The 14,675-nt window shown below is 36.2% G+C and overlaps 1 protein-coding gene across 3 annotated transcripts in view; it reads right to left on the bottom strand.

The window, feature by feature from the left end:
• Snx13 (sorting nexin 13) overlaps nucleotides 1-14,675 on the bottom strand; it is a 147,300-nt gene that overhangs the window by 62,099 nt on the left and 70,526 nt on the right. For all 3 annotated transcript variants that reach the window (XM_017798032.2, XM_008832713.3, XM_029563341.1), the window contains 4 exons: nucleotides 12,620-12,758; nucleotides 12,355-12,443; nucleotides 8,069-8,168; nucleotides 6,063-6,256 (listed from right to left, as the gene is read on the bottom strand). In XM_017798032.2, coding sequence (XP_017653521.2) covers nucleotides 6,063-6,256; nucleotides 8,069-8,168; nucleotides 12,355-12,443; nucleotides 12,620-12,758 — 522 coding nt within the window. The remainder of the gene's footprint in view (nucleotides 1-6,062; nucleotides 6,257-8,068; nucleotides 8,169-12,354; nucleotides 12,444-12,619; nucleotides 12,759-14,675) is intronic.

Genomic DNA, 14,675 nt, shown 5'->3' with positions numbered 1-14,675 from the left:
TAAAAAAAGCCAGCTAGTTTTAGGAAACCAGAGGGAACCATATTAGGCCAACAACCTACTGACAAATTATACATACAACCAGATCAAAAAATGTAATTTTTGTCTAGAAAAGGTTTATCTGAGAGCATTTGGTTTTTCCCCAAGCTCTATCCTCATGGCACATAGTAATTAAAAGTACCAACCAGACTGATGGAACTAACCTTCTTGGATGTTTAACAGCCATACCATGAGGCCTATGCTAATGTGGACAGAGGGGCATAAAGGACAGTTTTTGCTCCTTTCCCTCCTAGGTCAACTAGGTTCCAGGGGACTATGAGCATCTCTCAAAATGTCCTATAACTGTGGGGAGTAACCTGTCCTCTTGATCAAGGAGGCCGTGGAGACCCCACCAGATGGACCTAAACCAGTGTCCAGTCTACAAAGAGGAGGGTCAAAACAGACAAAGCAGTTCCTCCATGCTTCCAAGCGAAGCCAGGCATGGTCGAGCAGGACCTCTGACTTATCTTCACATAGATGGAGCTGGTAAAAAATGGAGCCAGGGCCTCCTCCCAAGCCCATGTTATCCCTGAGGAACAGATCGTCAAATGACCTTAAGAGTAAAAATAAATTGGTTTACCTGGACCAAATGTAGGGTCTTAAACACCCAAAAGGAAAGTATAACCAAAGATTAATGTTGTCAATATAATTCTTTAAAAGTCCATATGTAAAGCTAAAGGCTACATAACAAGCAACAATGTCAGACAGGAGATACCTTCCTTTGAGTTATTGGCCAGGGTGGCCTAAAAGACTCCCAGACAGTAACCCACCATAAAACTGGGAAAATGAACAGCAGACCCCAATCTTATCTAAAGGAATACTGATAATGATTGCCAGTAGATGAGGAACAGCTGATCTTCCTACAAGGCTCTCTAGACAGGCTGACTAGATTCAGTAGATGGACAAGCACTGGGGAATGGCTGGGGATGCCAACAACACAGTGGACAGTAACAGGGATGACAGAGTATATGGGCTCCAGTGTGTGGGGGGAGGCTATGGGAGGGTGCCATTTGGGAAGTAGGTATATAGATGAATAAGACAGTGTGGGATGTTGTATATGATATACACACAGAAAAAAAAATCAACAAATTAAAAAAATGACTCATATTTGAAGAGGAAGCATAAAAAGTTACTTCATGTTAATTAGTAGAGATGATAAATATTACCACTGAAATCTACCTAATGACTTTATATCTATACTCAGGTGCCAAGGATCCAAGTGTAACCAACTGCAACTAGCAATAATCAGATTAATGTCAATTGCCTTGGAATGAATTTTTCTGTATAAAACTGTGTGTTTTGACAACGAAGTGGAACCTCATTTAATTTTATGTCTTATAGAGTTTATAATGAGTAAAAGATTGTATAAACGTAATAATTCATCTGTAAACCTAAAAGTTTACAGCCAATTTTGAAAGAGATGCCTCTTTGCTCTGGAAATTGTTATTGACTATGTTAAAGCTGTAATGAAATGCTTCTTCTAATCATCTGGTTATTAAATTAAAAAAAAAATTTTAATGAGTTTTTCTGTTTGAAATAGTATATTTTAAAATGTAATGGAGATCTTTTTTAATGGCTAAAACCTCATTCAATTTTATGTCTTATACGGTTTATACTGAGTTCAATATTGTACAACTGTATTAATTCAACTGTGAACCTAAAAATTTACAGCCAATATTGAAAGAGATGCATATTTGCTCTGGAAATTGTTAGTGAATATGTTAATGCTGTAATGAAATGCTCCTTCTAATCATCTGGTTATTAAATAAATAATTTAAAAATTAAAGAAAAATAAAAATAAAACATTTTTAAAAGAAATGTGATTAGAAAAAAATAAAATACGTAATAAAAAGAAACTAAATCCATCTTTTCAATGTTAACAAGAAACTCCTCTATCTTCAAGGAATATTAATGCATCTCTCAACTCTTACCAGCAAAGCTTCCTCATACAACAGAGGGTGAATAACAATAAAGGCCACAACTGATCAAAGTGTAGAAAATAAAGAGACTGAAGTAGGACTCCTGTATTAAACCTCACAAACACAGGGTTCAGAGACCATTGGGGAAAAGGGAGTAGAAAGATTGTAAGAGATGAAGGTGGTACATAACCACAAGGAAACAGAGTTGTCCATGCTTCTGGGAACTTGCTTATATGAACTTATACCAACGGTGACAGCATGCAAAGACTCATGCAAATTCAATCCAGACAAAAACCCAGCACAGAAGTGGAGAAATGGATGAACAGCCCCATTCTTAGCTGAGAAACTACTGGCAGTTGATCATTGCTGGGTGAGGGAGAGTTGGTCTTCTTTAAGGGAGTGACGCTAGACAGGCTGACCAGGCTCTAGTGGATAAACTCTCACTGAAGGACATCTGAGGACACAAACTCGACTCTATAGGCCTTAATATATATGACAAAATGCATGAAATCGAGTGGGGAATATGGGTGGGTGTAGATAGGGGAGGGAGCCAAATGATGATAGGGGAGGGAGCCAAAGATGTATTGTATGCAATGCACACAAATTCACTAAAACCATATATTGAAAAAAAATAAAGATAAAGAGAAACATCTGAAACAAGTTATATCATCCATCAAGTGGACCTAACAGACATTTACAGAATGTTCCACATAAGCACCAATGAACCGCACTTTACTCAGAAAGTTGTTGAAGTTTCTCTAAAATAGATCATATACTAGAGCACAAATCTCAACAACTACAAAATAACTGAAATAATTCCATTTATTCTATCAGACCACAAGGCAATAATGCTTAAAATCAACAGCAAGAAAAGCTCTAGAAGGAACATGAAATTAAACAACACAATTCTGAATTCTAGAAGGAACATGAAATTAAACACTACAGAACACAACCTCTGGACACATTAAAAGCAATCCTACAAGGGAAGTTCACTGCTCTAAGAAGCTACATTGAAAAAATCGGAAACAGGACAATTAAATGACTTATTGGTATAACTCAAGAATCTGGAAAAACAAGAAACCAAACCCAAACCTAGTAGATGAGAATAATAAAAATCAGAGCAAAAATCAAAGAAATGGAAACAAAGAAAACATAAAGAATCAATGAAACCTAGTAAAGATACAACAGAAAACTATAGGCCCATATTCATAATGAACACAGATGCAAAAATTTTCAACAAAATACTTGCAAATCACATATAGACACATACCAAAAAGATCAGTGACCATGATCAAGTTGGTTTTAGTCCAGAGATGCTGGCATGGTTCAAAATACATAAGTCAATAAATATAGTAAATCCTATAAATGGACTTTAAAACAAAAATCACATGGTCATTCTAATAGATGCAGAAAAGGCCTTCAACAAAATCCAACATGCATTCATAAAAGTCCTACAGGTAATTAGATTGGAGGAAACATACCTCAACATAATTAAGGTTATATACAACAAACCCACAGCCAATATCATACTAAATGGAGAAAAACTCAAAGCATTCCCATTAAACTCGGGAACCAGTCAAAGCTGTACACTATCTTCACTCCTTTTCTATGTAGTACTTGAAACTATAGCTAGAGCAGTACAGCAAGAAAAGGAAATTAACGGAATACTAATTGGAAAAAGGGGTCAGATTTCCCTATTAGCAGATGACATGATATTAATGTAAGAAATCCCAAAAATATCACCAGAAAATTTCAAGTAATGATAAAGACTTTTAGCAAAGTGGCAGGATACAAAATCAATTTACAAAAGCCACCACCCTTACTCTATGACAATAACAAGCAGTCAGAGAAAGATATCATGAAAACACTTCCATTAACAACGGCCTCAAAAAAAAAAAAAGAAGTATCTAGGAATGAACATAAAGACATAAAAGACTCTTACAATGAAAATTTTAAAGCTCTGAAGAAAGAACTTAAGGAAGACACAAGGAGATGGAACGATCGCTAGTGCTCATGGATTGGTAGAATTAATATAGTGAACATGACCATCCTACTAAAAGCAATTTATAGACACAATGTAACCCCAATCAAAATCCCCATGAAATTTTTCATAGAATTAAAACAATTTTTTTAAATTCATATGGAATCACAAAAGCTCCGAGATAATCAAAGCAATCCTGAACACAAAGAGCAATGCTAGGGGATCACCATTCCAGATTTCAAGGTATATGGCAGAGCTGTAGTCATAAAAACAGCATGATACTGGAATAAAAATAGATATATAGATCAACAGAACAAGAGCAAAATACAAGTGTACACAATTTCAGCCACCTGATATTTGACAAAAATGTCAAGAACACTTGGAGGAAAGACAGCAACAACAAATGTTGGAAGGAAAACTGGATCCCCATGTGTAGAATGAAATTAGACCCTTATCCATCACCCTGCACAAAAGTCAATTCCAGACGGACTGAAGGCCTCAATGTGAAAACTGAAAAGCTGGTATCATTAAGAGAAAACATAGGCTGTAGCCTAAAATATACAGGTTCAGAGAAGGACTTTCTAAACAGAACATTAGTAGCTCAGAAATTAAAGTCAACAATTGACAAATGGGGCATCATTAAACTAAAAAGCTTCTGTATAGCAAAGGAAATAACCCAATAAATGAAGAGGAAGCCCACAGAGTAGGAGAGAATCGTCACCAGCTACACATCTGATATAGGGCTAGTATCCAGAATATAAAGAACTCATAAAACAAAGGATCAAGAAAACAATGATCCAAGTAAAAAATGGGTTATGGATCTGAACAGAGAGTTCTCAAAAGAAAGGAAAAAATGGCTAAGAAATAACTTAAAACATGTTCAACATGCTTAGTAATTTGGGAAATGCATATCAAAACTACCTTAGATTTTTCTTACCCCAGTTAGAATGGCTACAAGCAAGAGAACAAATGACAACAAATGCTGATGTGGCGAAAGGGGAATCCTCAATCACTGCTGGTGGGATTGCAACCACTGTGTAAATCAGTGTGGAGAACTCTTACAAAACCTAAAACTAAATCAAACATATGATCGCTTATACCACACATCAGCATACACCAAAGGACTCAGTTTCCTACTGCAGAGATACTTGCTCAGTTATGTATGTTGCTGCTCTTTCCACAATAGCTAGAAATGGAAACAAATGTCCCTCAACTGATGAATGGATAATGAAATGTGGTACAATTATACAATGGAGTTCTACTCAGTGATAAAAAAAATCTGAAATCAGGAAATCTGCACGTAAATGAACGAGACCGGAAACTTATGCTACATGAAGTAACACCAACTCAGAAAACCAAGACATGTATGTTTTCTATCATTTGTAGAGCCAAATCCTTAGATGGGAGTATATATCCCAATGTAACCATAGGAGCCAGGAAAATGCTAAGGAACCATGGCAGTAAAGGAGAAAGGGCTTGAGAGAGAAATCTACTTTTGTCACATCACTCGACCAACCTAATTTCTTACTGTATTCTAATATGTACCCTTGTAATTACAGATAAGTAAACCTCTCACCACTCACCAAAGAAGCTCCTTTTTGCAACAGATACTGTTTCTTTCTAATTAAGATTTAATGTAATTTTTTTAGTGTGTGTTGTGTGTGTGTTGAGACAAGGTCTCATACAGATCAGGCTGCCTTAAACTTATTATATAGCAGAAACTGGCCTTGAATCACCCAAGTGCTGAGAATGTGTGCCACCACCCCTGGCTCTACTTAAGACATTTTAAGACTACAAATTTTCATCAAGAACATTTTCTATAAATTTTTCTGTTTTCATGTATGAAACAAATTTCTAGCTTACTTGTGATTTCTTATTGACACAGAGGCCAATTAAAAAGGTATTGTTTAGGGGCTGGCAAGATGGTTCAGTTGTTAAGAGCAGTTGATACTCTTGCAGAGGGCCCCAGCAGAGTTTCCAGCACCCATGTCAGGAGACTCACAACCATCTCTAACTCCAGCTCCAGGGGATACAATGCCCTCTTCTGGCTTCTATCAATGATACTGCCACAGAAAATTTAAAAAAACCAAAAACCAAACAAACCAGCAACCAAGATAAATTCTCACCTTTTCAGATAAATACTGTTCATAAATTCCAACAGCAGCTGCTCTTAAAAGACCTTTGGTTTGGTTGGTTTGATGTCTTCCATCTCTCTGACGAGTTGATAAAACCTCTAGCTGCTGTTGTGCTGTAACCCGGTATCCTTCCACTGTCATCCAAAAGAAAAGATGTGCCTGACCTCCAGTTTGCTGCATGTAATCTACAAAACAGAATCCATAACAAGGTATCTTTCAATGTCACACAATATTAGGTCCATGTTGCTTCATGACAAATAAGAGCTACAGTTTCAAATATTCAAAATTCTACACTTTCCTAAAAGTTTTAGTAAAAATCTGAGGTTAAAAAAAAAATTTAAGTTGAAGTTAACAACCATAGCATGGGTGAAAGCACATAATTTTTATTTATTTACTGAAAGAGCATTTCATTAAGTAGTCCAGGTTAGCCTACAACTTAAGATCTTTCTACACAATCTTCTGATTACAGAGATTATAGGCATATATCACCACATCCAACTTAAAGCTTTCTTTTTTTAGAAGAATTTTTTTTAACTTTTATTTTTTTATTTTATGTATATGCATGTATTGCCTGCATGTAGGTGAGTGCACCTGTGTCATGCAATGCCTGTGGAAGCCAGAAGACGCTGTTGGATCCCCTGGGACTGGAGTTATGGACAGGTGTTAGCTGCCATGTGGGTGCTGGGATTTGAACCTGTGTCTTCTGCAAGAACAACCAGTGTTCTTAATCACTGAGCCATCTCTCCAGTCCCAACAACTTAAAGCTTTTTAAATCTCATTTTAATGATGAACTCTTGAGTGAATAGGCTACATAAATTTTATCGAAGGTAAATTACTTCATCAGCATTCAACATCTGTTCTGTAAAGATTAGTCTTGAGTTTTCTATAGATACATTAAAATTAAGATTAGCAATGGGTCAAACCACACATTTATACTTAGATGACACAAATGAAGGTTCAAGGATTTATGCTGGAAATGCCGACTGGATAAAATAATTTTAATGTAATATTAATAAACATGCAGGAAATGCACTCATATACACAAAAATATTTTTTAAAAATAACATACTAGAATCACACATATTTATTGCAAAAGTAGTTTAGCAAATGCTCACTAGTCATAAGAAACATTTATTTCTTTCAAAACAAATGTCTATCTCTATGGTTTCTAAGGAAAAAGTTCAAAGAACAAAGGATGGGTGAATTTAACATATAAAAATCAATCATCCAAAATTCAATAATACTATAGATTATTAAACTTCAAGGAAGACAGGGTAAAATGCCAACACCACAATGACTGTAACTGGAAAAACCTATCAGATGAAACTATGGAGTCTACTGAAAAAATCCAAAATCTAGGGCAAAGATCTGGAAAGTTAAACCAGATGCAACGTAAAATGGGACAGTAACTGTGAAAAGCAGGATGGTGTTCTTCAAAAACAACCAATAATAAAATTGTAATATGATTCAATAATTCCACTTCTTTATTTATATGTAGCCAGAAAATCAGAAAGAGTATCTCAAAGAGCTACTTACGCATCAGTACACACAGCAACATTCGTCACACTAGCTAAATGAGGAGAGCAACTCAAGATTCCTTGGATGGATAAATGGATATCCAAACGGTGCTGTGGGGGGCAGGAAAGAGGTGCATGCACACGCACATGTACATGTGTGTTTATGTATGTGATGGCATAAAAAGGAAAGAAATTCTAACACATGTACCTGCTAAATCTGTATCTTAAAACATGGAAGAAACTTAAGGATATTATGCTAAAAAAGTAAACCAATAACTTTAATAAGAATAGAATTTTAGTTTTATGAGATAAGAAAAATTCTACAGATTGATGGTGGATGGTTACATCTAAGCAATGTATTTATTATTACTGAATCGTATATTTACAATGATTAAGTTTTAAAATCAAGATATTTATATTTTACAAGTCTAAAAATGAAAAATGTTAATGGCCACATTATTTAAATAAACTTTTACCTACCCATAAAAAACTGTAGTGCAACATTGTCTACAAGAATGCTGTCCAGGGGAACTATGCAAAGTTTCCCAAAGTTTGCTGCTAGTTTCACAGTATTTATTTCCTATAGAAACAAGTGAAAATAGGTTAGCAATTCATTTATGCTTATGTAAGGAAAAAAAAAAAACCACAACATTCAGTCAAAATGGGAAAGAAACAAAGATTTCTCCTTCTCGTGCATGCTGGTTCCTAATAAAATACTTGGGTGAATCTAAATTCCTATTTATTTTTAAGAAGTAGTTAGAAGGGGCCAGAGAGATGGCTCAGTGGTTAAGAGCACTGACTGCTCTTGCAGAGAATCAGGGCTCAATTCACAGCACCCACATGGTAGCTAACAACATTTCATAACTCTAGTTCCAGGGAATCTGACACCCTCTTCTGGCATCCACAGGCATTGTACATGGATGCACTTAACATGCAGGCAAAACACTCAAACGCACAAAATAAAAATGAAAACAAGTAGCTATTAAATAATTATTAAAAACATGATAAACATTAATTTCCTACAAAAGAAAAGAAGCCTCTGTCTTTCAAGCTCTGGGATTAAAGGTGTGTATTACCATCCGGGCCACTTCTAATTTTTGATTAATGTGTATCTACTAGGAAAACAAAAATACACATACATTCCCAAATAGCGATCTTGCTTTTAACAGAGTAAAACCTCTATTATTGTAAGAGAAACTATACTTCTTTTTAAACTAAAGAAGCAGAGATGTATACTTTCAAACTGATAGCTCAAGATAGCTACCTACAATTTTAGGTGGAGAATTTTATGTAGAGAAAAGAATTAATATTTTAAAAGCATGGATGTTCCAGATATCGTGCTGGTCACATTCCATAAATTACTTCATTTAAGCAGTACTGCAATTCCACTGGACATGTATCACAATCAGACCTAACAAATAAGGACAACAAACATCAGAAAGACTGAATATTATTCATAAAGATGGTAAAAGTAAGTCTGTGTGTCCAAATTCTAAAACCTTTCCACTAAAACCCATGATGTTTGTGTTTGGGGTCTTTCAGCACCTGAAATCCACATCAGAAACTTCTATTTTAAAAAAAGAATGATACTGGGGCAGGAGAGATGGCTCAGCAGTTAAGAATACTGGTTGTTCTTGCAAAAGACCCGGGTTCGAATCCCAGCACCCACATGGTAGCTAACAACTGTCCATAAGTCCAGTTCCAGGCAATCCAACCACCTCTTCTGGCCTCTGTAGGCAGTGCACGACATAGGTGCACTCACCTACATGCAGACAATGCACGCGTACACATAATTGAAAATAATAAAATATAAAAAATGTTTAAAAAAAGAATGATACTAAATTAGGTGTGTTGCCACATTCATAGGCCCATACACTAAATTAAGCATAAGATATATATAAAAGAAGGAGAATTTTAACAAAGGGAAAATAAAACTAAAAAACCCAGTCTATTCCTATAAATATTGCTTCCTTTCATAAAAATGCTGAATAAGAACAGATAACTGACTTTGTGCAGGACACAACAGTCTGGTGCCAGTGGATGGTTTCTTAGTAAGTCTACCTTCTTCCAAGCTCGTATGGCATGGGAAGGACTACTGACTACAGCCTCATTTGTATTATGAAAGGATAAAGGATCTTCTCAGAGTTCAAAATAAGTAATGTGGTTATAAGTGGCAAGTGGATAGACACCTTCTAAAAGGAAACTGTATGATGCAGAGTAAGAAGGTAAATTCTGGCATCCAAAATGGAATTTACAGGCTTCTAAACAAAGAAAAATTTCGAATGATTCCATATATAAAAGGATCTTCACAAATAGACCTTAAATGATATTGACAAATCAAAAACTTTAAGATCTAGACATGGTAAGTAGTTAAAAGAACAAGGAAACTATCATTCTGCTTTGCACAGGAATATAAAGTGTAACAAATAAATATAACAAAGTGGTTTTGTTTTGAACAATAAGCTTTATAATTTATTCCTTAAGTTTCAGTATGCTGTGATTTGTCCAGAGGTCACAGTTAACTTTAGCTGTCAACTTTACACAAGCCTAGAATCACCTAGGAAGAGGAAACCTCAACTGATATTATTAATATTTTTGCTATTTTTCAAGCAGTATATTTGGGGAGAAGGCAGATTTTGTTTTATTCTCTTCTTAAAAAAATAAATAAATTGTATATAAGTGTTTTGCCTGCATGTATGCAAGTGCACCTATGTCATGCAAAGCCCAAGGAGATCAGAAGAGGGTGACAGATCTTCTGGAACTAGAGTTATTGGATGCTGGGAATTGAACCCAGGTCCTCTGTAAGAGTAGGCAGCACTCTTAATTGCTAAACCATCTCTCCAGTCCCTGATTTATTCACTTTATCTGAAAAATCTCTTTATATGAAAAAGCATCATAGAAAAGTATTTGGTTTAAGACTCAGTAATCCACTCAAAGCTTTGGAAGTTTGTTTTCATTAAGGCTACACATTTTTCTCTTTTTGGTTCAAATCCATTTCAAAATGGATGCATAACTTCTTAGAGTAGATTCCCTCACACAGCAGCATGAGCTTTCATATGTATCTCATTCACCTTATCTGGAGTTATCTTGTGTTTTGTGTACTAAAAGAGCTGTTTCTCTTAACTATCCATTTCCAGTAGAAAACACACATAACTTGCAATGTTCTGATGCACGATGTGTTTCTGACGTAATTTTACATTAAACTCCTTGCTCTCAGAGTCATAACCAGAGAATCATTCAGTACAAGGAGGGATAGACAAACTTCTATCCACAGCTCCCTTCGGGATACCAAAAACTTGCCAGTGGTAGTTCTAGCAAGACATATCCAAGGAGCATATTGCAATGGTTAGTTTTTATTGTCAACCTGACAAAATCTGGAGGCACTTGGGAAGAGGGAACCTCAGCTGACAAATTTCCCAAATCATATTGAGCTCTGATCATGTCTGTGAGAGACTATCTTGACTGATGATTGATATGGGTGAGCCCAGACCAGTGTAAACAGCATCATACCAGGCAGGCGGGCTGGGCTGTATAAGAAAACTAGTTGGGCATCAGCCAAAGGCCGAGGCAGTAAGCAGTGTTCCTCCATGGATTCTGCTTCTGCTTCTTTTGGAGTTTTTGCCCTAACTTTCCTCAGTAATTGACTGTGACCTAAAAGTGTAAGCTCCTCCCTCCAAAAGAAAAAAACCTTTCCACCCCTAAGTTGCTTTTAGTCAGAGTGTTTTTATCACAGCAACAAGAGAACTAGAACACATGTGAAAGCTGAAGGTGGCCAGTAGTGCATTCCTTGCTGTATCCATCTCCAGTCACTTCCATTTGGCTTTCACAGATTTTGTCCATGCCAATTTACCAACAACCCTGTAGACCAGCAGTAGACCAATGTAATATGCTGTACTATAATTTGCGAGGACAATTTTCACATCAGATTTTGGTAGCTCAAGTGCAAATGCTATACAGAGTAACATATCACTCTATATGGTCATAAGCAGCCTGGCAAATGAAATCCTTATTGTCTCTAATATCATCAATATTGGGAGATTTTTAATTATTTTGTCCTGGATCACCAAGTGTTTCCAGAAACAGTTACCTGCTTAACCTTCTTGTCTTCTAAATTTCACCTGAGGTCTCTTACAGGAGACCTTATTCTTCACAACTTTAACAAACCCCATCCTATGAAGCTAAGATCCACATACTTGCCTCAACACAGATCTGTAGATTCAGCAGCATTACAGAAGGGAAAGGCTCAATGAATATTTTAATCAGTCTCTCTACTTGCTCTAACAAGTATCTATCACACTACATTTTATAAAACTTTTGCTTTAGGGGTAAGATATGCTCATTTGACAATGTGCTTATGTAAGCCTTAGGAACAGAATTCAAATCTCAAGCACCCATGTAAAAAAGGTAGGCACAAAATCTTTTATCTGTAACCCTAACACTGAGGGAGAATCAGGGAAAGGGATGTCAAGACAGCAGGATCCTTAAGAGATTAATGGCCAGTCACTCTATGTGGTAGGTGAGTTCTAGGTTCAATGAGAGATCCTGTCTCAAAAAATAAAGTGGAGAGCAACTGTGAAAGACACCAAATGTTGAATTTTGGCCTAAATACACATACATACAGACACACAGACACACACAGACTTTGCTTAAGTCCTGTCATAGACTGCTCCACTAGCTAATATCCTACTTTTTGTCACAAACTAGGCATTTTAATCACTATAAAGTATTTACAACTAGGCGCTAATTCAGAAGTACTTCATACTTACTTTGCCTGACTGCAACCGTTGTACTCTTGAGTCACATACTTTCTTTACAAATAATAAGCTATTTATTTGATTTTTGATAGTGTTAATATCTGAAAAACAAATTGATTATGAGCTAAAAAAATGATTACAGTAATTCAAAAATCCTTTCAACATACAAATGTTCAAACATAAATAAAAGTTCATGATTACATTAAGGTATAGAATTACCTTTTTTTAAAGATACAATAATGCTTAAAACATTCTTATACTTAAATAAATCACTTACCATCACCAGCTGTATCTAAAGATCTAAGATATTGTAATTCTTCTGCTGCCTTGTCTCTGACTGCTTCTAACTCTCCAATATTGTCACTTAATTTAATAATGTTCATAAAGGCCTCATAGTTGCAATTTGAATCACGAATCTGAAAATAAAGTTTTAAAAAACATGAACAAGGGGAATTGTTTATTTAGAGAAACAAAATAGACTCTTGAGAGACAATCATGGGCTTGGTACCACCTGCTACAAACCTAGTGCTTATATCAAGAAGAGAAAGCAGTATGTTCATGATAATGGGACACACCCACACCCACACCCACACCCACACCCCAGAATAAAATAAAACATACAATTCATTACAAAGCACAGAATCATGCTGCAAATGACTGATGGTAAACAAGGAAGTCAAGATGGCTGGAGCTAAGTCAAAATCCAACCAAACAAGAAACCCTGGAGAGCAGAGGATGACAGCAGCAGTAATGGAAGAAGAATCCTGCCGTACGCAACAGATTTGGACTTTTGCTCTGCAAGAAAGCAAGTTACTGGGTTTAAACAGAAGAATAATACTGTGTGACCTGAAATATAACAAAATGCACTATGTTGTTATATAGAAATAGAATGAAGGCAATCAAGAACAGAGAAAAGTTAACACAGATGAGACACGGAAATGGTGGTAGTGGGGAAGAAGTGTATTATAAAGTTCTCTGTGAAACATTTTATAGTAAGAAATGTTTGTTAGAAACAGTATTAAAGCTGGGCATGGTGGTGTGCACCTTTAATCTCAGCCCTGGGGAGGCAGAGGCAGGCGGGTCTCTGTGAGATTGAGGACAGCCTAGTCCACATAATGAGTTCCAGGCAAGCTGGGACTAGGGAGACCCTGTTAAAAACAAAACAAAAAAACAACAGCAGCAGAAAACAGTATTAAAACTGATTGATAAATCAGATAGGCACGTGAAATGAAGAAAATTTAAAACTACAGTAATATTTATGGCCTGAAAAACAGTAGCAATAGAGTTAATCATTAAACAAGATGGAGATAACACGAAGGCAAGTACAGGGTTTAGGAGGAAAGGAGATTAGCAGGAACTCAGTTTCATTGTAAAACATTTAAATGTTTAATGTGTGTGCTTTCTGGTAAGAAAGGCGAGAATCTGGGAAGGAGGACTAGGCAGAAATACCATTTCCAAGTCACTGACATATAGATGACAAAATCAAATCTACATGGGAATCATCAACAGAATGAGGATGGGTTGGGAAAAGAAGAGATCACGTCAGAGACCTAGCACACTGAAACAGGAAAAACAAAAACAAAAACAAACAAAAAACCGGAGGAAAGCCAAAAATCAGTAAAGTGTGGTATCCCAGCAAGTTACATGTATGGCAGCTTCTTCCAAACTCAAGCATTCCTCCAGAAAAAAGAGGCTCAGGAAGTGCAGAAGGCAAAGAAAATAACATGTCTGAGAAAGCTGAAACTTGCAAGACTGGAAGCCCCCCTCTCCTGCCCCCAGCTTTATAGAAGCTGGTGAACAACTGGTAACAGAAGAGACTCTGACCAGCCCCGCTGCCAAAAGATTTATTGGACCTTTAAAAGTACTAAAATAAGGGCTGGAGAGACAACTCAGCAGTTAAGAGCATGAGCTGCTCTTGCAGAGGACCTGGGTTCAGTTCCCAGCACTCACATGGTGGCAAACAACCATCTGTAACACCAGTTCCAGAGGATCTGATGCCCTCTTCTGGCCTCTGCAGGCACTGCATACTTGTGGTGCACTTACATACATGGCAGACAAAGCACTCAAAAACATAAAATAAAAATAAATCAAAAAAATTTTAAGTACTAGGGTATTAAAAAAAAAACTAGAGAACAATGAAAATATCTTTGAGTCTTACAGCAAAAGATATTTTCAGGCAACTACAAGCTCAGAGAATTTTTATTGAAGCCATCAATGGTACAATATACAGAATCCTAAAGCAAAGTCTCCAGAATAGGAGGAAATAACAAATTGATATTTATATTTATAAGAAAAAAAGAATATCACTGAAAGTGATTACATATATATATATA

The sequence above is a fragment of the Nannospalax galili genome, unplaced genomic scaffold (genome assembly GCF_000622305.1).
Source record: "Nannospalax galili isolate Female #2095 unplaced genomic scaffold, S.galili_v1.0 scaffold450, whole genome shotgun sequence".
In the NCBI taxonomy this organism is placed as follows: Eukaryota; Metazoa; Chordata; class Mammalia; order Rodentia; family Spalacidae; genus Nannospalax; species Nannospalax galili.
The sequence above is the reverse complement of the archived record's forward strand: the minus strand, read 5'-3'. Positions and strand labels throughout refer to the sequence as shown.